This window comes from Mustelus asterias, chromosome 3 (genome assembly GCF_964213995.1).
Source record: "Mustelus asterias chromosome 3, sMusAst1.hap1.1, whole genome shotgun sequence".
NCBI classification, from domain to species: Eukaryota; Metazoa; Chordata; class Chondrichthyes; order Carcharhiniformes; family Triakidae; genus Mustelus; species Mustelus asterias.
Genome location: NC_135803.1, coordinates 41,034,871 through 41,058,512, shown reverse-complemented (window position 1 = coordinate 41,058,512; position 23,642 = coordinate 41,034,871). Strand labels below are relative to the sequence as shown.

The 23,642-nt window shown below is 44.3% G+C and overlaps 1 protein-coding gene across 1 annotated transcript in view; it reads left to right on the top strand.

Moving 5' to 3' along the window:
* pde6d (phosphodiesterase 6D, cGMP-specific, rod, delta) overlaps positions 1–23,642 on the top strand; it is a 60,696-nt gene that overhangs the window by 13,163 nt on the left and 23,891 nt on the right. Inside the window, exon 2 of the mRNA XM_078207915.1 lies at positions 17,866–17,954. Coding sequence (XP_078064041.1) covers positions 17,866–17,954 — 89 coding nt within the window. The remainder of the gene's footprint in view (positions 1–17,865; positions 17,955–23,642) is intronic.

Below are 23,642 nucleotides of genomic sequence, written 5' to 3'. Positions count from 1 at the left end.
GATGATGTCAAGCTTCTTGAGGGTTGTTGGAGCTGCACCATCCAGGCAAGTGGGAAGTATTCCATGACATTCCTGATTTATGCCTTGTAGATGGTGGGCAGGCTTTGGGGAGTCAGGAGGTGAGTTACTCGCTGCAGTATTACTAGCCTCTGACCTGGTCTTGTAGCCACTGTGTTTATGTGGCATGTCTAGTTGAGTTTCTGGTCAATGGTAATCCCAAGGATGTTGACAGTGGGAGATTTAGTGATGGTAACACCATTGAATGTCAGGGGGCAATAGTTAGAGTGACTTTTATTGATGATGACCATTACCTGGCGTTTGTGTGGAGCGAATGTTACTTGCCACTTGTCGGCCCAAGCCTGGACATTGTCCAGACCTTGTTGCATTTGAACCTACAACTAGGTTATTTGCTGTAAAAGTAAACCAAAATTTCAGTGTACAGTTAAAGTTGCTATACATATTTATTGGAGTTCTTTGAAGGATTAGCATGCACAGTATGCTAATGCTATGAAGTACAGTATGCCTGTAGACATACTGTACTTCAATTTCCAGAAGGCATTTGATAAGGTGCCACATCAAAGGTTATTATGGAAAATAAAAGCTGTAAGTGTAGCGGTAGTATATTTTTATGGCTGGAAGATTGGCTGGCTCTCAGAAATCAGATAATATGCACAAATGGGTCTTTTTCTTATTGGGAGGATGTGACGAATAGTCCCACAGGGTTCTGTGCTGGGGCCTCATCGAAACTTTTTACAATTTATATCAGTGACTTAGACAAAGGGAACAAAGGCACGGCAGCTAAATTGGCAGATGACATGACAGGGAAGTGTGTTGCGATGAGGACGTAAGATGAATATAGAAAGGTTGAGTGGCAAAAAATCTGGCAGATGGAGTATAATGTGGGAAAATGTGCCGTAAGTACGGAGGAATGTTGGTGTTCTGAATCAGAGTTAGTATGCAGGGACAACAGGTAATTAAGAGGGCTAATGGAATTGTGTCCTTTATTACCAGAAGAATTGACATAAAAGTAAGAATGTCATGCTTCAGTGAAACAGTGGGATCTCATCTCGCACGCTGTGTGCAGTCTCTTTATCTAAGGAAGGATCATAGAAACCCTACAGTACAGAAAGAGGCCATTCGGCCCATCGAGTCTGCACCGACCACAATCCCACCCAGGCCCTATCCCCATATCCCTACATACTTTACCCACTAATCCCAATAACCTACACATCTCAGGACACTAAGGGGCAATTTTAGCATGGCCAATGAACCTAACCCGCACATCTTTGGACTGTGGGAGGAAACCGGAGCACCCGGAGGAAACCCATGCAGACACAAGGAGAATGTGCAAACTCCACACAGACGGTGACCCAAGCCAGGAATCGAACCCAGGTCCCTGGAGCTGTGAAGCAGCAGTGCTAACCACTGTGCTACCGTGCCACCCCAATGTAAATGCATTGGAGATGATTCAGAGGGAGTTTACCAGATTGATATCTGGAATGAGTGGCTTGTCTTATGAGGAAAGGTTGGACAGACTGGGTTTGTTTCCACTGGAGTTTAGAAGAGTGAGGGGTGAGTTGATTGAAGTTTGTAAGATCTTGAACGCTCTTGACAAGGTGGAAAGGATGTTTCCTTTTGTGGGTGATCCAGAACTGTTGGGGGGTATGGTTTAAAATTAGGGATCTCCAGAGATTAGGAGAGATTTTTCCTGAGGGTTACGCAACTCTGGAACTCTGGGTGGGATTTTCCAGCCACACTTGTCCCAAGACTGGAAAATCCTGCCCGAGATCAATGGACCTTTGCATGGTCTGTGTCCTGCCCTCTACGATTCCCGTGGTGGGCGGGACGGGAAAATTCCGCCCCATGTCTCAGAAGTTAGTGGAGGTGGGGGTCTTTGAATATTTTAGGATGGAGGTAGATCGATTCTTGTTATGCAAGGGAATCGAAGATCCTTTTAAAATTAATTTATGGGAAGTGAGTGTCAATGCCTGCATTTATTGCCTATCCTTTATTGCCCTTGAGGAAAAAGGTGGTGAACTGCCATCTTGAACCGCTGCAGTCCTTGTGGTGTTGGAACACACTTGTGCTGTTGAGGAGGAAGTTCCAGGATTTTGAGCCAATTACAGTGAAGGAAGAGAAATATATTTCCAGGTCAGGATGGTGAGTGACTTGGAGGGGAACTTGCAGTTGGTAGTGTTCCAGTGTGTCTGCTGCCCTTGTCCTTCTAAACGGTAGCCATCTTTGGAAGGTGCTTTCTAAGGAGTTTTGTGCACCTTGTGGATGGTACACACTATACCACTGTTTGTCAGTAGTGGAGGGAATGCCAATCAAGCGGGCTGATTTGTCCTGGATTTTGTTGAGCTTCTTGAGTGCTGTTGGAGCTGCATCATCTAGGCAAGTGTAGAATATTCCGACACACTCCTGATTTGCTTCTTGTAGGTTGTAGATAGGCTTTGGAGAGTCAGCAGGTGAGTTACTTGCTGCAGGATTCCTAGCCTCTGACCTGCTCTTATATCCACAGTTTTTATACAGATGGTTCAATTCAGTTTCTGGTCAAAGGTAACCACCAGGATGTTGATAATATGTGATGCAGTGATGGTAGTGTAATTGAATGTCAAGGAGCAATAGTTAGATTCTTTTTTGTTGGAAATGGCTTGTTTGACGCAGATGTTACTTACCGGTTCTGAGTCCAAGCCTGGATATTGTGTAGGTCCTGCTGAATTTGGACATAGATTGCTTCAGTATTTGAGAAGTCGTGAATAGTGCTCAACATTGTACAGTCATCAGCAAACATCCCCACTTTTGACCTTGTGATGGAAGAAAGGTCATTGATGAAGCAGCTGAAGATGGTTGGGCCTTGGACGCTACCTTAAGAAAATTCTGCAGCGATGTCTTGGAACTGAGATGATTGACTCCAACCATCTTCCTTTGTGCTGGGTATAACACCTATCAGCAGAGAATTTTCTCCCTGATTCCCACTGATGTCAGTTTTGCTTGGGCTGTTTGATGCCACACTCATTCAAGTGCTGCCTAGACGTCAAGGGCAGTCATCCTCACCTCTGGAATTCAGCTCTCTTGTTCATGTTTGAACCAAGGCTGTAAAGAGGTCAGGAGCTGAATGACCCTGGCAGAACCCAAACAGAGCGTCAGTGAGCAAGTTATTGTATAGAAGTGCCACTTGATAGCTCTATTGTTGACCACTCTACGTAAAGTGATGGAAGTGATGGGGCAGTAATTGGGTTGGATTTGTCCTGTAGGTGTTGTAGCTGTACTGGAACAGCTTGGCTAAGGGCAAGGCAAGTTCTGGAGCACAAATCTTTAGTACTGTTGCCAGAATATTGTCAAGGCCCATAGCCTTAGCAGTATCCAGTGCCTTCAGTTGTTTCTTGATATCACATGGAGTGAATCAAATTGGCTGAGGACTGGCATCTGAGATGCTGGGGACTTTCGGAGGATGCCAAGATGAATCATCCACTCGGCTGAAGATTGGTACGAATGCTTCAGTCTTATCTATTCCATTGATGTGCTGGGCTCCACCATCATTGAAGATGGAGATATTTGTAGAGCCTTCTCCCCCATTGAGTTGTTTAATTGTCCTCCACCATTCATGGTTGGATGTAGTAGGATTGCAGAGCTTAGATCTGATCCATTGGTTGTGGAATCACGTAGCTCTGTCTATTACTTGCTCCTTATGCTGTTTGACATTCAAATATTCTTGTATTGTAGCTTCACCGGGTTAACAGCTCATTTTTCAGATATGCCTGGTGTTGCTCCTGGCATGCACTCCTCACTGAACTAGGGTTGATCCCCTGGCTCAGAGGTCATGGTAGATATGCCGGGCTAATGGAGGGTATGCCGGGCCATGAGGTTGCAGATTGTGGTTGAGTACATTTCTGCTGCTGGTGGCCTCACAGTGTCTTATAGATGCCCAGTCTTGAGTTGCTAGATCTATTTGAAATTTATTCCATTTAGCGTGGTGGTAATGCCACACAACATGATGAAGATAGGACTTTGTCTCCACAAGAAGTGTGCAGTGGCCACTCCTACCGATACTGTCATGGACAAATGCAGGTCGATGAGGATAAAGTCAGGTATGCTTTTCCCTCTTGGTGGTGAGGAAAACACGTGCCACAGACCCAATCTAGCAGCTAGAAGGATAATGAGGGATATTACATAATTGGTACAGTAACAGTCATGTGGTGGTATGCAAGCCCTCATTTAAAAAATCTAAATATGGAGCAGTGGGAAGGTTGGGCACTAATTTGGGAGATGTTCAAGGGGTAGAGGGGCTTGAGGGTGGATGTTTTGAGCACAGTGATTACAGTGGCTTTGAAAGGGAAGGTGACAGTACCTAAGGTGGGCAAACCATTTACAATGTCAACAAGCATAGGACTCAAAGAAAAGTTGGGTGATCAGCAGGTTGGTGGGACAGGGTCAAGAGAGTCACTTGGGCAGGATGAGTTCAGAGAAGGCATGAAGGAAGATTCAGATAAAGGGCAGAGATCACCTTTTTTTTTTAGCATATCTTCACACCCACACTGTTTTACCCTTTGAGGAATAGTGAGGGAAGTGGTGGAAGGATCCCCAAGCCTGTTGAACAGCTCTATGAAGGTTAGAGATCACCTTGAAGGTCATTATATCATTACGTTATGAGCAATGTGTCCTTGTATTTAATGTTCCATTTGAAACCCAATCTTCTGCAAGTATTTAATTTACTTGCATTTTTTATGAAAACTGAAACCTTATTGGTTCTCTAAATAGATTCTTATCCCAGTCACTTAACAAACTTGTAAATAGTCAGTGACTTCAGCATTACCTGACCAGAATCAATAAATTATACAGAGGTAGGAAAGAGTTCATTCAGAGTTCTGGTTTATGTTTAAATTAGGTCATTAGTTTACAGAAGACATACAGTCAGTTATCTTGTGCCTGTGTAATAATGGAAACTTTCTGATGGGGTTTGATGGTATTACATGTCCAGATGGTGCACTGAACTGCCAGCAGCTGCTGGAGACGGTGAGAATCAGAGAATGTCAGGAACTAATGTTTTGTGAAAGCAGAGAAGTGCTTCGCTTACATTTCTTTTGTTGTGTACAACTGCAGTTTAAAACTGCAGATTGTCAGTAATTTGACTTGAGTTGATGTGAATATATTTAATACTAAAACTTTGATGCATTTAACAATTTCGAGCATACTTATTTTAGTCCAGTTTTTAAAAATACACGCATTGTCTTGATGGAGTCGTCTTTGAAAACTTCTCTCCTCTACATGTTCCACCATCCTTTTATGTGTTCCTCCATGGCCTTGCTTCTTCCTATTTCTTTAGCCTCATTCATCCCTATTTTTGTTGATGTCAGACATTTTGGGACACTTTTATTGAACTAAAGCTGCTAATAAATCCCCTGTGTCGGCCAACATGAGGAATTTAGGCTGTAGTCTTTAGATGAAGCAGGGTTACAAGGGCAAGGTTAATTCGATCAAGTTGGAGGAGAGAAAGCAGATTATGTAGTTTTGGATATGTATTTTTTAAATCTAAACTAAAGTCTGAAAGATGTTCAATGTTCTTTCAGTTCATACACATCTGAAACTTCATTTTTATATAGTGAAAGCAAAGTCCCTCAGCCAAGCAGTTTCTTCCTGTCCTGTGTGAGTGCAAAATAGCCTCCACTGAGCCTGTGGATTGGCCGCACATTAATGATGTGGTGCATAGCTTACTTCCTCCTACAAGAACATAGGGGGCTGCCACTAAAGCCCCATTTGTGGACTTTGGCCAGGCAGGGGCAGTGACTGGTTCTGAACCTGTTGAGAGTGGACCACTTTTTCCTTGGAAGACTGCAACCAGGTAACTGTTGGGTTGGGTTTGAGACCAGGTGCTAGTTTGTCATGTCCAAAGATTCCCATTCACTTTCATCTGGACTCGAAACGTCAGCTCTTTTTTCTCCTTACAGATGCTGCCAGACCTGCTGAGACTTTCCAGTATTTTCTCTTTTGGTTTCAGATTCCAGCATCTGCAGTAATTTGCTTTTATTCCCATTCATTTGTTCAGATGGAATAAAACACCATCCAACTCCAACATACCTCAGAGTGACCATAGATAGAACACTGACCTTCTGGGAACACCTAAAAGCAACTGCAGCCAAGATGAAGTGCAGAAACATCTTGATTGTCAGACTTTCCAGCTCAATGTGGGGCGCTTCTACCCCCATCCTCCAAACCTCAGCACTCGCACTCTTGCACAGTTTTGAAGTCCTGTGTGGAGAGTTTTTCCAGATTGGCCTTCTTGATAGGAGTCGTACCTTGGGTGTGTGAGCATTGCGTGCATGAAATGACCTTGACCAAACAGGGATGCAGTATTGTGCTACTGCATGTAAGAGTGCGAGTGCTGAGGTTTGGAGGATGGGGGTAGCAGCACCCCACATTGAGCCGGCTAGTCTGACAATCAAGTTGTTTCTGCACTTCATCTCGTCTGCAGTTGCTTTTAGGTGTTCCCGGAAGGTCAGTGTTCTATCTAGGGTCACTCTGAGGTATGTTTGAGTTGGGTGGTGTTTTAACTTGTAACCATTCATCTGAATGTTGAGCTCTTTATTGGCTTTTGCACTGTTAAGATGGAATAAGCTGGATACTGTTGCGAAGTTGGGTAGAGTAATTGTAGCTTGGGAGGTAGAAAGTTAGAATTTGGTGTTTGTAAAATTGTAAAGTGCTGGGGCGAAAGCATTGCATGGTCCCGTTAAAAGGTGGTGCCTTTTCTGTGCTTAGAGATTTAAAAATGCAAGGTCATAGAGAGCCTCAAACTGAAACGTTTGTACCGAAAGGCCAAGCAGCAGATTTACCAAGACAATGGCCTTTTGAATTTTTTGAATTTAGCCAATCAATTTGAATTGGGCACTTAGATACCAAAAACCTATTAAATTTAAATCAGATGGTTTTGACAATCTAGAACCAATCCTATTGTGGGAAATATTGATATGTCATCACGAGTATAAAAGAAGGGGGTGGTGGGACAAAGAGGGCTGAGCAACTGCTACCTGCCAGAGCTAACAGTTCTCAACTTAGAGAGAGAATCGCTGGCTCTTATAGCTTCATCTATGCCTTAGAGAAAGCACCATCTAGAGAGCAAAGGTACCAAAGAAGAAAGAAGTTCCAGACAGAAGAATCAACAGAGAAGGCCCAGAATATTCTGGAAGACACAAAACCTGGTTGTAATTCAGAGAGTGACTACATTCTATTTTGTTAATGAGTGGGAATTGTATTTATTTGAACAGCATACCATTAGAATCATGTTTTATTTGAGAATAGTTAATAGTTGGAAGGGATTTATTTGGCTTGTTAATAGTTTAGTTAATTTGCTCACTGTTAGTTAGATAAATAAATTGTTACATGTTGATTTCAGAGAGAGTGTGTAAGGGATTTATTTTTATTTAACAGCCAGAAGTTGCTGAAGAGCAGGTCGCACCACTTCATACACACTTTTTACAGGTTACCGGGCGAGGTACTCTTCTTTGGGTGTTTCGGTGTTAGTTCTCAGAGGGAGGAATAAACCTCTGCTTTATAACAACACTGTTTTTGCAGGGCTTGACTTGAGTCAGCATGTATCAAGTTTTGACAAGTCTTCATTTAGGGTCCGGCCCAAGGTGCTGAAGTCGGGGGCTTGAGTTGCGAGGCAGCTGTCGTCAGCATACGTGAATTTTCGGGAGGTAGCTTTTGGAAGATCATTTGTGTACAAGTTGATTACGATCGTGACAGCTTCAGGAGGCCTGTGTGCCCATCATGTGGTAGGCAGCTGTGAGGTCGAGGAACACAGCACGTGTTTTCAAGTTTTACTGAATGCCGTTTTCAATACAAGTGATAAGGGCCAGTCCCTGTTCCCCTGTGTTGTGGTCCTTGTGGAAACCAGCTTGGTCAACGTTAAGGACTTCTATGATTGGGGATAAGCGCTGAAGGATGAGGCATTCAAGGATTTTGTATGGGACCAACAGGAGAGAGAAAGAGACTGGATGGTAGCTAGCTGCAGGTATGGGGTCCTTTCCGGGTTTTGGTATGGCAATGACTTTTGCTGTCCGCCATTTCTTTGGAATGGTGTTGAAATTTATGACCATCATGCAAAATTCGGTCAGCCAGGAAGAGCTCGGAGTGTCAGCGTTTTCATAAATTGTGGTATGATATTGTCATATCCTGCTGCCATGCCACACTTCAGGCCCTGTAGGACTTTCTTTAGTTCTGCAACCTTAAAGGGGGTGGGGCTGATGTGTTCTCTGTGTTGCTGATGGTGTTATCTTGATTCATCCTGGACGTTTCTTTGGGTGTTTTGTCCAGGGGTGCCTTAGCTATGGCAAGTAGATGGCTGGAGACATGGTTGGGATAACTGAGGGACAGTTTTGGGTGGGTGCTCCAAGGTGACAGATTAGACTCCAGCACCTGCTGGAATGTGTGAAATTTAGCTCTGCTAAGGTTTCCTCCCACTTGGTGTGGCACACAGCATTGAGGGACTCATTCAGATGGTCTCCTACCTCTGGGTCCCTTGATTCCTTGTGTGCCTTTAGGAGGGCAGCACTCTCCATCTAAGTATGGAATGGAGATGAGTTGGTAGCTTAAGGGAATTGCAATACAGACTGCTTTGTAGAAGGCACCACAGATTCAGTTGTATGCTTTGTCAACAGTGATGTTTCTTAGTGGGATTGTTGAGTTGCTGCGTTCCAAGGTTTCACTGTATTTTGTCCGGTTAGCTTTCCGGAAGTTATGTCACATCTTGTTGGGGCTGTTAATGACGAACATGTCAGCCTATGTGAAGGAGTAGAGGACAGTGTTGGTTGTGCAGGAAGTCATCTAAGGCAAGGCTCTATATAGGGTAGGGAGTCCCATTAAGGGAACTAACCCAGCACAGGTTGCGGGTGTAATCGCTATGTCGTCTGGATGAATGTTCCTCACTGTTTGGGGTTGTGTATAAGTGTCAAATCATTTTTGGATGCCGACTCTGCAAGCGCTTCACCATCATTGACCACCACTGGGAATGGTGATGTTGAAGTCCCCCACACTAATGGCTGGGAGGGGGAAGGTGGGTAAGACTTGCTGCTCCCAGCTGATGCTTGTGGGTTTGTAGACATTGGCTATGTGGAACCCACCAACCGCGAGGGTGTTAGAGAAAATGGTCATTGCCAGATGATTTGTTTGAGCAATGTCATTTCGTACATGGGTGGTGTGGCCAAGTTTGACATGAGGGTGGTAGCACAAGGGGTCATAGTCTTTGATTGAATAGCAGCCTGCTTCTTCTGTTCCAATGTGGATTTCTTGCAGATAAATGATATCAATGGAATGTTGAGCAGCAAGGACTTTGTTGAGGCTTTGCTTGGCTGCCAATGGCCCTCAACGCTGAGTTGGAAGATTCAGAGAGTGGGCCCGACTGCAAAGTAATCTTAGGGCAATTTTTCATTGTTCCTTTTGGCTTTGGAACTTTGACTAGGAGTCCCTGTGTGGACTCTTCACATGAAGTTTCCTTTGGAATTTAGTTTGCAGGTAGGATCATTAGCTTCCCTGAGGGTCGTGGTGTAAACGCTGATCCATTGCTCTTCATAATCTGCCTATACTTTACAGATACTGGGTGATCTGCTGTGTACTTCTGGTGTACTCAGGATTTTTCACCATTTACAGCTTTTTCCATTTTACTTTAAAATATGATTCCTACTTGAAATATTTCTAACTGAGTTACCGTCTCCTCTTCAAGCCTGAAATAAATGTAGCAGTTAATAAATTAAAATTGAATATCCTCCATTTCATTCTATTCTAGGCAAATCATGTTTTAAATCTTTTGTTCAATTTCCTCATTACCTTTTCACTGGAATTCTAGGCAGTGCTAATTAAACTTTTAAAAATTCTATTAATAGAAACAATGTATGTTACACATGGTAAAATAAATCCATGGACATTTGAAGCATTTTCACTTGAAAATGTCTTTTCCTCTCTTCTTCTCATACTGTTACCAATGTGGATAATGGGTCATTATTTTCATTGGATACTTTATGTGCTAAAAAGCCAACTGAGGGACTGGTCAAAAGGAAAAGAGAGGCGTATGTTAGGTCCAAGCAGCTAAAAACGGAGGGAGCTCTGGAGGAGTATAATGAAAGTAGGAAAATACTCAAACGGGGAATTAGAAGAGCAAAAAGGGGTCACGAAATGTTCTTGGCAGACAGGATTAAGGAGAATCCCAAGGCATTTTATTCATAATTTAGGAACAAAAGGGCTGTTAGGGAAAAAATCGGACCTCTCAGGGACAAAAGTGGGGACTTATGCTTGGAGCCCAAAGAGGTAGGGGAGATCCTAAATGAATACTTTGCGTCGGTATTCACTAAGGAGAGGGATGTGTTGACTGGGAGTGTCTCGGAGGGGAGTGTTGAACCGTTGGAGAAAATCTCCATTACAAAGGAGGAAGTGTTAGGTTTGTTAGAGAATATAAAGACTGACAAATCCCCAGGGCCTGATGGAATCTATCCAAGGCTGCTCAGGGAGACGAGAGGTGAAATCGTTGGGCCTCTGACGCAAATCTTTGTCTCGTCACTGGACACAGGTGAGGTCCCAGAGGATTGGAGGATAGCCAATGTGGTCCCGTTATTTAAGAAGGGTAGGAAGGATAACCCGGGTAACTATAGGCCGGTGAGCTTGACGTCCGTGGTGGGGAAGTTGTTGGAGAAGATTCTTAAAGATAGGATGTATGCGCATTTAGAAAGGAATAAACTCATTAACAATAGTCAACATGGTTTTGTGAGAGGGAGGTCATGCCTCACGAACCTGGTGGTGTTTTTTGAAGAAGTGACCAAAATGGTTGACGAAGGAAGGGCCGTGGATGTTGTCTATATGGACTTTAGTAAAGCATTTGACAAAGTCCCTCATGGTAGGCTAGTGAAAAAGGTTGGATCCCATGGGATAAAGGGGGAGGTGGCTAGATGGGTGGAGAACTGGCTTGGTCATAGAAGACAGAGGGTGGTAGTGGAAGGGTCTTTTTCCGGCTGGAGGCCTGTGACTAGTGGTGTACCGCAGGGCTCTGTATTGGGACCTCTGCTGTTTGTGATTTATATAAATGATCTGGAAGAAGGAGTAACTGGGGTGATCAGTAAGTTTGCGGACGACACAAAACTGGCAGGACTTGCAGATAGTGAGGAACATTGTCAGAGGCTACAGAAGGATATAGATAGGCTGGAAATTTGGGCAAGGAAATGGCAGATGGAGTTCAATCCTGATAAATGCGAAGTGATGCATTTTGGTGGGAATAATGTAGGGAGGAGCTACACGATAAATGGAAGAACCATAAAGGGTGTAGAGACGCAGAGGGACCTGGGTGTGCAAGTCCACAGATCTTTGAAGGTGACGTCACAGGTGGAGAAGGTGGTGAAGAAGGCATATGGCATGCTTGCCTTTATAGGACGGGGCATAGAGTATAAAAGTTGGGGTCTGATGTTGCAGATGTATAGAACGTTGGTTCGGCCGCATTTGGAATACTGCGTCCAGTTCTGGTCGCCACACTACCAGAAGGACGTGGAGGCTTTGGAGAGAGTACAGAGGAGGTTTACCAGGATGTTGCCTGGTATGGAGGGGCTTGGTTATGAGGAGAGATTGGGGAAACTGGGGTTGTTCTCCTTGGAAAGACGGAGGATGAGGGGAGACTTAATAGAGGTGTATAAAATTATGAAAGGCATAGATAGGGTGAATGGTGGGAAGCTTTTCCCCGGGTCGGTGGTGACGTTCACGAGGGGTCATAGGTTCAAGGTGAAGGGGGGGAGGTTTAACACAGATATCAGAAGGACATATTTCACACAGAGGGTCGTGGGGGCCTGGAATGTGTTGCCGGGCAAGGTGGTGGAGGCGGACACACTGGGAACGTTTAAGACTTATCTAGACAGCTATATGAACGGAGTGGGAATGGAGGGATACAAAAGAGTGGTCTAGTTTGGACCAGGGAGCGGCGCGGGCTAATTGTTCCTGGTTTCTCGTTTCAAGGCTTCATTCTATGATCATCTTGCTGGTGCCAGTACAGAGTGAGACTGCGGATAGTTGGGAACCTGTCTCGGGGGCAGGGAATTCATATGGTGTTCGTGGAAGTGGAAATGACTAGGGTTGGGAAGCATTTTCCGATCGGGGCCATTGTGATCTCCTGGACTCGTTTCGATCGCCTCAGGGGGTCGGAGAGGAATTTCCCAGATTTTTTTTTCCCCATATTGGCCCTGGGGTTTTTCACTCTGGGTTTTCGCCTCTCCCTGGAGATCACATGGTCTGGAATGGGGGGGTGGGGGTAAGTTAATAGGTTGTAATGAACAAAGCATCGTAGCTGTGAGGGACAGCTCGGTGATAGGATATTGGTATGTAGATAGGCTGGAAAATTGGGCGGGGATCCTGGATTCAGGATTCAATCCTGGACCGGGGAGCGGCGCGGGCTTGGAGGGCCGAAGGGCCTGTTCCTGTGCTGTATTGTTCTTTGTTCTTTGATGTGCCAAAATGAGGTCTTAAGCAGCAACACTGATTTAGCACGCATTTAGAGTAAGATGCTATCTTGGCAGAGGATTTGAAACATGTGCTATTAATATTTGTCTAGAGGATGATTAAGCGGCTGATTGATAATTAGATTGTCTGCGAGTGCTCAAGAAAGATGTCGCATAACACTTTGGTGTGTAGTGCTTCAATAAACAACCTTTCTCATAATTGCAACCAGGTAAACAGGAATGAGAAAATGTTTGAGAATTTAGAACACTGCTTAGTTTTCTGTGCTCAATTTTCATAGAATAGAATCCCTACAGTGCAGAAGGAGGCCATTTGGCCCAACAAGCCTGCACCGACAACAATCCCACCCAGGCCCTACCCCATAACCCCACATATTTATCCTGCTAATCCACCGACACCTAAGGGTCAATTTAGCATGGGCAATCAACCTAACCCCCACATCTTTGGACTGTGGGAGAAAACCAGAGCGCCCAGAGGAAACCCACGCAGACATGGGGAGAATGTGCAAACTTCACCGTGTCACCCAAGGCCTGAATTCAACCCGGGTCCCTGGCGCTATGAGGCAGCAGTGCTTGCTGCTGCGCCACCATGCCTCCCCATGAGTTGGCTCAAGATCCCGCCCTTTGTCATTTTTTGATAAGATTCTGCCATTCGCTGTTTGACCAATTTTGATTCTGGAGATCAAGTGATCATATTTGAAGGCAAACCTTTGAGACAAATCGGGAGACATTCTGGACACTTTGACAACATCTTGGAATTTACTAGAAATTCTCAGGATATACCTAAAAAGAGAGTGCTGTGCTACTCTACCATACCTTATTGGACATGTACAGGATTTACCAGGAGAAAGAGTTATTGGTCATGGGCATCTTGCTAAGGGGACTTCTTGATCTACAGGAGGAATGGGAGATGATGAGACCAAGACAAGTAGCATCAACTGCTGCTGGGAAGATGGACAAAAGGGTTCTCATCATAAATGCCTGTCCACCCAGGACCTCAGAGAGCACTATGTGTACACTCGTATGATCTAAGACCAGTGTATGAGCAGGCTGAACTTTACCAAGGAGATCATCACAAGATCTGTGGCCATGTGGAATGAAGCCTAAGAGCTCGTAGCACAGGCAGATTGTGTTGCCTGTGGCAGATAAGGTCACAACATTTAATTGTTACGCTATCTGAACCTTTCAGGCTGCTACATATTCCACTGCATGGGGGGAGGTCACCACAGCTCTGAGGAATGGTGGCAGAGTGGTATTGTTGCTGGACTAGTAATTCGGGGACCCAGGTTCACATCCTGCATCAGATGGTGGAATTTGAATTCAATTAAAAATGCTGGAATGAAAAGTCTAATGATGGTCATGAAACCATTGTTGATTGTTGTAAAAGAAAAGCCCATCTGATTCACTAATGTTCTTGAGGCAGGGAGGAAACCCGTCGTCCTTAATTGGACTCCGGACCCCATGAAATCAGGTTAAATATGGTCAAAGAGACCTCCTGCTGACCTCCCACAGCTGATGATGGGCGCAGAACTCTGTGGCTTCAATATCCATCACGAAGAGTGGCCCGGTAACACTACTATTGATCGAGCTGGCCAGGTCCTAGAGGAGATCGCTGTTTGACTAGGTCTGTTGGATATGGTGAGAGGACCAACAAAAGGGAAAAACATCCTCATTAACCTGACTGCCATAGGTGCATCTGTCTGTGACAGTATCAGTAGGAGTGTAAACCGCACAGCCCTTGTGGAGTCAAAGTCCGTCTTCTCATTGATACCTTCCATCATGTTGTGTAACACTACCACTTTGCGAACTCAAGACTGGGCAGCCATGAGTCACTATGGGCCATCAGCAACAACAGACTTGTACTCTACCATAATCTCTGGCCATGGCATATCCCCCACTCTACTATTAACAGCAAGCCATTGGATCAATCCTGCTTCGATGAAGAGTGCAACACCAGGCATACCTAAAAATGAAGTGTCAACCTGGTGAAGCTAAACACAGGACTACATGCATGCCAAACAGCATAAGCAGCAAGTGTTAAACAGAGCTCAGTGATTCCATAACCATCGGATCAGAATTCAGCTTTGCAATACTGCCGCATCCAGTCATAAATAGTGGTGGACACTTAAACAACTCCACAAATATCCCCAATGATGGGGAAGCCCAACACATCAGTGCAAAAGATGAGGCTGAGACACTTGTCAGTCTTCAGCCAATTCGATTCATTCCACGTGATATCAAGAAACAGCTGAAGGCACTAGATATTGCAAAGTCTTGGGCACTGACAGTATACCAACAATAGTATCAAAGACTTGTGCTCTAGAACCTGCCACGCTCCTAGTCAAGCTGTCCTAGTACAGTTACAACACTGGCATCTACCCGGCAATGTGGAAAATTGCCCAGGTATGTTCCACACAGAAGAAACAGGACAAATCGAACCTGGCCAATTACTGTCTCATCAATTTACTCTTGATCATCAGTAAAGTGATGGAAGTGGTCATCAGTATTGCTATCAAGCAGCACATGTTTAGCAATAACCTGCTCACTGATGCTCAGTTTGGGTTCCTTGAGAACCACTCAGCTCCTGATCCTTTTACAGTCTTGAATCAAACATGGACAAAAGAGCTCAATTCCAGAGGTGAGATGAGAGTGGCTGTCCTTGACACCAAGGCTGCATATTGACCAAGTGTGGCATCAAGGAGCCCCAGCATAACTGGAGTTAATAGGAATCGGAGGAAAACTCACCACTGATTGGAGTCATACCTGGCACAAAGAAAGATGGCTCTGGTGGTTAGAATCAATCATCTCAGTTCCAGGACATCACTGCAGGAGTTTCTTGGGGTAATGTCCAAGGCCCAACCATCTTTAGCTGCTTCATCAATGATGTTCCTTCCATGATCAGGTCAGATGTGGGGATCACTGTGCAATGTTCAGCACTATTTGCGACTCCCCAGATACTGAAGCACTCTGTGTTCAAATGCAACAAGACCTGGACATTATCCAACTGCTAAGCTTCTGAAAAGAGAAGTTCAGAAGTCCTTCTAGGATATTTTTGAAATGTTGTGAGCCGTGATAGCCTCTGACTGTACCATCTCAGCATGGGCTTGAACAATCTTGGCATCTAGCTGACAGAAAACTGCAAGACAATGATGAAGTAGCAGTGGAGGAAGAAGTAGTACTGGCATCCAGACAGTGGTCAGTAGGTTCATGCTCCATGATTCTCATGGCACTATCTTGGTACTTTTGTTCAAGCAAGCCAACTATTCCATGGAAATTGCAATTACTGCATTGGAAGCTCCAACCTGGTTCCACAGGTTGCTGTCTGGAATTTGATAGCCTTTCCAATCTGGAGAGGATGGATGTAGGCTCATTGTCGAACCACCGACCAATGTGGAGGTGCACACCTGCATCATAGAATCTCTACAGTGCAGAAGGAGGCTATTCGGCCCACTGAGTCTGCACCGACTCTGACACAATATCCTCCCCAGGCCCTCTCCCTTGCCCTATAACCCCACACATTTACCATAGCTAATTTTTCTAACCTAGACATCTCTGGGCACTAAGGGTCAATTTAGCACAGCCAATTCATCTAACCTGCACATCTTTGGACTGTGGGAAGAAGCCGGAGCACCCGGAGAAAATCCACGCAGACATAGGGAGGATGTGCACGCTCCATACATCCCCAGCCACAATCCATAAACCTTCATGCAGATTGTCTATTGCACCAGGTATTTGGTTTGTTCAATCCATCAGACAGCTTTCTCAAAATTGATTCCGTGATCGTCTGAGCCCTGTACAAAATTAGCATGTGACCTAAACCCCTCTATCCTAGCAAGATGGTAATAATGATGTCCCTTCTACCAGACATGGTTGCTACCCACGAGTGCCCTGTGCAGCACAAGTTCCATATAGCAGCTGTTTTCACAATTCACTAAAAGAAGCCCTTCACGTTGAATACAGGAGTTGGGATGTCTTGTTGAAGTTGTACAAGACATTGGTAAGGCCACACTTGGAATACTGTGTGCAATTCTGGTCACCCTATTATAGAAAGGATATTATTAAACTAGAAAGAGTGCAGAAAAGATTTACTAGGATACTACTGGGACTTGATGGATTGAGTTATAAGGAGAGGCTGAATAGACTGGGACTTTTTTTCTCTGGAGCGTAGGAGGCTGAGGGGTGACCTTATAGAGGTCTATAAAATAATGAGGGGCATAGACAAGGTAGATCGTCAATATCTTTTCCCAAAGGTAGGGTGCTCTAAAACTAGAGGGCATAGGTTTAAGGTGAGAGGGGAGAGATGCAAAAGTGTCCAGAGGGGCAATTTTTTCTCACAGAGGGTGGTGAGTGTCTGGAACAAGCTGCCAGAGGTAGGAGTAGAGGCGGGTACAATTTTGTCTTTTAAAAAGCATTTAGATAGTTACATGGGTACGATGGGTATGGAGGGGTATGGGCCAAATGCGGGCAAAGGGGATTAGCTTAGGGGTTTTAATTTTTTAAAAAAGGGTGGCGTGGACAAGTTGGGCCGAAGGGCCTGTTTCCATGCTGTAAACCCCTATGTCAACTCCTATTCTGCGATCTTTTAAGTTTTGTAAGTGATGTCATAACAGGAACAATGTCTTCATGGTTTCTCCCTCCAAGGTCACGTAAATATATTTTGTTTATGTTTTGAGACTGAACTTAGTTACTTTCACTAAATAAATATTTTTAATGTTTTAATTTTTAATGAGCCATGTTGAAAGTATAACTTTTCCAAATAAATATTACAATTAGTGAACCTTAAAGAAACAGAATTTTAGAATTTTAAAAACATTGAAGTAGTCTATTGCTCATTTAGACTACAACTCCACCTCCTTCTGCAAACAATTCCAAAAATAGAACTTCCACTCAATTATCGCATGACTATTTACAGGATCTTTCTGTATGCAGTTGGGCTGTTGTGTTTTCCTACATAACAGTTGCTGTACCCAACAGTAGTGAAGTGAATATGCTCAATAAATGTCATTTTCTTACCATAGCATGAACCAGCTACAACTGTATTGGAGTTCTCAATGTGTGACTTTTTTATTGTAAAAATTGACTGTGTTCTATTTGTGATGCATTAACATCCAATTTTTGCAAAAATAATTGAAGTAAAACTTGTATCTTATTGTTTATATTGTGAACACAAATATGTATTTATTGTTGAAGTGGTTTATGTTTTCATGAGTATGGGAATGAGACTTGAGTCTTGAAACTATTGTGTTAAAAATAACAATTTGAAACACCTGGAAGATGCTTCCACCCTACTACAACCAGTTTGTTGTAAGGACAGTGGAAATTATGAGAAATCATATGTTTGATATGCTCAATTATTATTTACTTAACAAATCTCATTCTTCAGTAACTGGATGAATTTGCGTGATGCAGAGACAGGAAAAGTTTTGTGGCAAGGCACAGAAGATCTCTCATTACCTGGAGTGGAGCATGAAGGTACTGGAATCATATGTTTCATAAACAGGTCAATAGATTACCATTAGTGTTACAATTGGAATTGATGCCATGGGTGAAATTTTCTCATTTGAGTGTCAACTTAGGTGGGAAAAGCAGAGTGTAGCCCACTGGCTGCACTGCTGGCTTTTCCTGTCATAATTTTGAAACTTAGACCAAAAGAAGGTGATGGTGCAGGTCCTAGGACATCACACTGGCAGGGCAGGCTCTGAATGAACCCACCCCACCAACAACCTCAGCTGCTGACAGAAAAATGTAAAGAAGATGAAAATAGAAAAGTGGACCCTCCTCCTGCCGCCCACACAGAGTTCCCCCCCCATCTCCACCAACGGACACAGTACTCCCGGTAGCTCCCCCACAGATCCCCCCCGCCCCCCCAGAGTACTGCCTGGTCATGACCCTCTTTTCCCCCCTCAGGCCAGTGCGCCCGGGAGGATTCTGTTTGTCAGTTCCCCATTTTTAAAAACCTGTTGTAAACCCTGCTGACATTGTATCATGCAGCCCGGGGTGGGTGGGGCGGTTGTTGCAGCGGAGAGGTTCGCTAATTATATCAAAATGTATTCAAATTGGCTTCTTGTCATCACATGGCGGAAACCCTGTTGCGTCACTGCCAGGTTGGGGGGTGGTCGAATGAGCAAATCTCTCTGGCGTAAAAGCCGTTTTCAGACTCGCCCCTCGATTCTCCTCCATTTCCACCCACTGGCAATGGGGGTGGAAAATACCACCCATATAAATAATTGCAGCAGGTAATGCTCAATGATTCCAGAGAGATTGCTTTCCTTTAGATCTTGTATTGCACACGATAAATAGGTAGCTTTTATGGGACGCACCCATGACCCCATCACATGGAGCAGTCACAAAGGTCTCTGACATTATAGACATATTTTCAATACCCAACACTAAAACTTCACAATTGTTGTTCTTCAAAATAGTGCCACTGGATCTTTTACGCTAACTTAAGAGGGCAGGCAGGGTCTTGGTCATAGAGTCATATAGTGCAGAAAATGCCATTCAGTGCATAGTCTGCACTGACAACTAACAAAAACACCCTAATACCATATCCTTCACTGTTATGATATTTCAAGTGCCCATCAGGACGGTTCGGTGGCACAATGGTTAGCACTGCTGCCTCACAGCACCAGGGACCTGGGTTCGATTCCTGGCTTGCGTCACTATCTATGCGGAGTCTGCACGTTCTCCCTGTGTCTGCGTGGGTTTCCTCCCACAGTCCAGAAGACGTGCTGGTTAGGTGCATTGGCCGTGCTAAATTCTCCCTCAGTGTACCCGAACTGGCGCCGGAGTGTGGCGACTCGGGGATTTTCACAGTAACTTCATTGCAGTGTTAATGTAAGCTTACTTGTGACACTAATAAATAAGCTTTAAACAAATATTTTTCAAAGATTTTAAGGCTCCCAGCCTCCACTACCTTCCCAGGCAATGTATTCCTGATACTCACCACCCTCTGAGTGAGAATGTTTTTTCTCAAATCCCCTCTGAATCTCCTGCCCCTTACCCTAAAACTATGCCCCCACGTGATTGACCCCTCAATGAAGGGGAAATGCTGCTCTCTACTCACCTTGACCATTCCCCTCATAAACTTATACACCTCAATCATGTCCTCAGATGTGCGGGTTAGGTTGATTGGCCATGCTAAAATTGCCCCTTAGTATCCTGAGATGCGTAGGTTAGAGGGATTAGCGGGTAAATGTGTAGGGATATGGGGGCAGGGCCTGGGTGGGATTGTGGTCGGTGCAAACTCAATGGGTCAGATGGCCTCTTTCTGCACTGTAGGGTTTCTATGATTCCTTAGCCTTCGCTTTTCTAAAGAAAACAGTCCAAGCCTATCCAGTCTCTTCTTATAGCTCAAATGCTCCATCCCAGACAACATCCTGGTGCATCTACTTTGTACCTCTCTAGTGCTATTACATCCTTCCTGTAGTGAGGTGACCAGAACTGCACACAGTACTCCAGCTGAGGCCTCTAACCGACGTTCTGTACAGCTCCAACATTACCTCCTTTCTCTTGTACTCTATACCACGACTGATGAAAGCAAGTGTCCCATATGCCTTCTTAACTACCCTCTTCGTGTGCTCTGCTGCCTTGAGGGATCTGTGAATAACTACCTCAAGATTCCCCTGTTTCTCTGAGCCACCAAGTGTCCTGCCATTCATTAAATACTCCATCTTGTTATAGAAGTGCATCACCTTGCACTTATCAGGGTTAAATACCATCTGCCACTGCTCTCCCCATCTAACAAACCCATCTATATTTTCTCGTAACCTACAGGCATCATCTTCATTATTTACCACCCTATCAATCTTGATGTCATCTGCAAATTTGCTTAATATTCCTCCCCACATTTTCATCGATATCATTTATGTATATAACAATAAGGGTCCCAGTACTGATCCTTGTGAAACACCTCTGAACATTGGCCTCCAGTCACCCGAACAGCATTCTACAGTTACCCTTTGTGCCCTTTTACTAAGCCAATTTCAGATCCATCTCGCCAAGTTTCCCTAATTCCATGTTCTTTAACCTTCTCAATCAGTCTCCCACGTGGGACCTGGTCAAAAGCTTTGCTAAAATCCACATAAGTTACATCAACTGAACGTCTCTCATCCGCACGTTTGATCACATTTTCAAAAAATTCTAACAAATTTGTCAGCATGACCTCCCTCTGACAAAGCCAAGTTGATTATTCCTAATTAACCCATGTCTTTCCACGTGGATATTAATTCTCTCCTTCAGAATTTTCTCCAATAGTTTCCCTTCCACTGATGTGAAATTCACTATTCTGTAATTTTCTGGCTCATCTTTGCCCCCATCACCGGGCGGCTTCAATGGCCTCCGATCCTACTGGCGAGGCCATCACATCTGGTCCCCATTGGTGGGGAACAGCTATGATCTTTGCCGGTGAGAACCTTCACCGGCGAGGATGGAGAACCAAGTCATTAAAATATGTCCCGGGAGAATCGTGACCGGCCAGACGCCAAGCGCAATTCGGATTTTTTTCCCTCCCGCTACTTGACCAGCGCAGCAGGGCCGGAAAATTGCGCCCTATGACTATCCCAATTTATGTTGGGAAAGTTGAAAGCTCCTAGTATAATTTCTCGATTATTACTCTTGCACACCTCTGTGAACTGTCTACATATTTGCTCCTCTATTTCCCGCTGACTCTTTGGGGGCCTATAATACACTCCCAGTAATGTGGCTGATCCCTTCACATTCCTAAGTTCTACCCACAAAGCCTTGTTTGAAGACCGTTCCAAGATAGCATGGTGTAATTCTTCATTTAAAAGAAGCACCTCTGACATTGCAGCAGTCCCTCAGTACTGCATCGGAATGTCAGCTTGGATTTTTGTGCTCAAGCAATAGAGTGGTGTTTGAACCCACAATCTCCAGACTCTGAGGTGAGAGTGCAAACACAGTTGATACCTAGCAAATCTTCTATATAGTTTGCAGTGAGTCAGAGTCTTCGAGGGGTGGGGAGTTTACAGCATGTAAACAGGCCATTCAGCCCACTTGATCTGTACTGGTGTTTCTGCCTTCTCCCACTCTGCTTTGCTGTACTCCATGAGCATATCCTTCTAATTCTTTCTCTCATTTACTTGTCTAGCTTTCCCTTGAATGCACTTTGCCAGTCACCACAACTACTCCATGTGGTATCAAGATTCACATTCTGACACTCTGAGTAAAGAGATTTCTTTTGAATTTCTCATTGGATTTATTTGAAGCTACTTACATTTATGCTCCCTCATTTTTGAACTTCCCACCAGTACAAGCATCTTCTCTATGTTCACTCTAACAACCTCGTCCATAACTTTAAAGACCTCTAGTAAGTTAGCCCTCACTCTCCTCTTTCCAGACAAAAGATCTTCATGCTATTGAGTCTTTCTTGAAAATTATTGCCCCTCAGTTCTGGTATCATTCTTGAACCTTCTCTGAAGCCTCTCAAACCTTTTTGCAATATGAACCACACACAGTATTCTCAGTGGGGGCTATCCAAAGTTTTGTACAAGTTTAAGTAACTTCCCTACTTTCAGTTCTATTCCTCTGAAAAGAACCCCAGCGCTTTGTTTGCATTTTTCTATGGCCTGGCTATCCTGCATTGCTACTTTTAATGACTTTGCAAATCCATGCCCCCTAGTATCTCAAATGAAAGGGCTTGGATTTTTGTTTAAAAGAGTCTTGTGACCCTAAAGTTGTGTTTTAATTAACTCCTGGAAATTAAATTCAGAGCTGAATCTTCCCAGGAATGGAAATCGCTATCAGATTGCCACGCTGTTCCTATTTTTTACACAGTGCCGGGGCTCCACATTTCTCGCCCTGACTTCCCAACTGGGTGTCTTCAAAAAAATGGTGTGTACCTGTTCTCGGAGTCCTTCCTCATAGGACAGGATCATCAGGGGAAGCACGAGCTGCTGCATTTTGATAAGTATTCATTCACTAACAGTGAAAAGCTTTGAGACATTTAACTTGTTTTTTATGTGTTAGTGAATGAATGTGAGTGAGGTAAGTGGGTAGGGTGGCAGGGAGCAGGGTGGGTGGGGTGTTACGGTGGGTAAAATGCCAGCTGGGCAGAGTTTTAGGTGGCAATGTGCTAGGGTGCCAGCTGAATAGGAGATTGGATGGTTAATCCTAGATCTGTCTTCCCAGCTCAGTTTGAGGGGTGGAGTCAAAGGGTCAGGAGGAGACTCAGAAAAGTCAGAGGAGTTCAGAGGGTCGGCATGGGGGACATTAGGTATGGTTTTTTTCCTGTCTTAACATTTCCCAGATAACTATTCTGGTAAGTGAGTTAGAACCCTACAAAGTCTCAGTTGGAGACCATTTGGGGCGGCACGGTAGCACAGTGGTTAGCACTGCTGCTTCACAGCTCCAGGGACCTGGGTTCAATTCCCGGGTTAGGTCACTGTCTGTGTGGAGTTTGCACATTCTCCTCGTGTCTGCGTGGGTTTCCTCCGAGTGCTCCGGTTTCCTCCCACAGTCCAAAGATGTGCGGGTTAGGTTGATTGGCTATGCTAAAAATTGCCCTTCGTGTCCTGAGATGCGATGGTTAGAGGGATTAGTGGGTAAATATGTAGGGATGTGGGGGTAGGGCCTGGGTGGGATTGTGGTTGGTGCGGACTCGATGGGCCGAATGGCCTCTTTCCGTACTGTAGGGTTTCTATGATTTCTATGATTTTGAAGGGTTCTGGACATAGAGGAATTGGATTAAACTTCCCAAGCAAATCCTATAGAGTTCCTGCATTGGGACTCCTAAGGGTCCCCCAGTACATCATCTAGGGTATGGCCATCTGGAAACTGGAAGATATGGCCAATATTTTCTTTATCCGCTACAGATAGTTAAATAAAAGCACCATAGTTACATAAATGAGTCAAATTGGAAAAGACAGTGCTGAAACCATTTAGTGTACCTCAAAAACTGAAAGCTTCCATTTTTAAATTTGGAAGATTGTTAGAATAAACTAGCTTAGAAAAAGTTGAAAAGTTTTTCCTTTATCTTTTTCACTTTGTCTGGGGCATAGCATTTAAAAAAAGGTAAAGATATGGCTGCTTAATAAATGTATAAATTGCATTAATAGATAACCACAACACACATTTTTTTCCTGTTTACAAAAAACCAATGTTGAAAAGATAATGGGCCATAACATCCTGGCTCACCAGCAT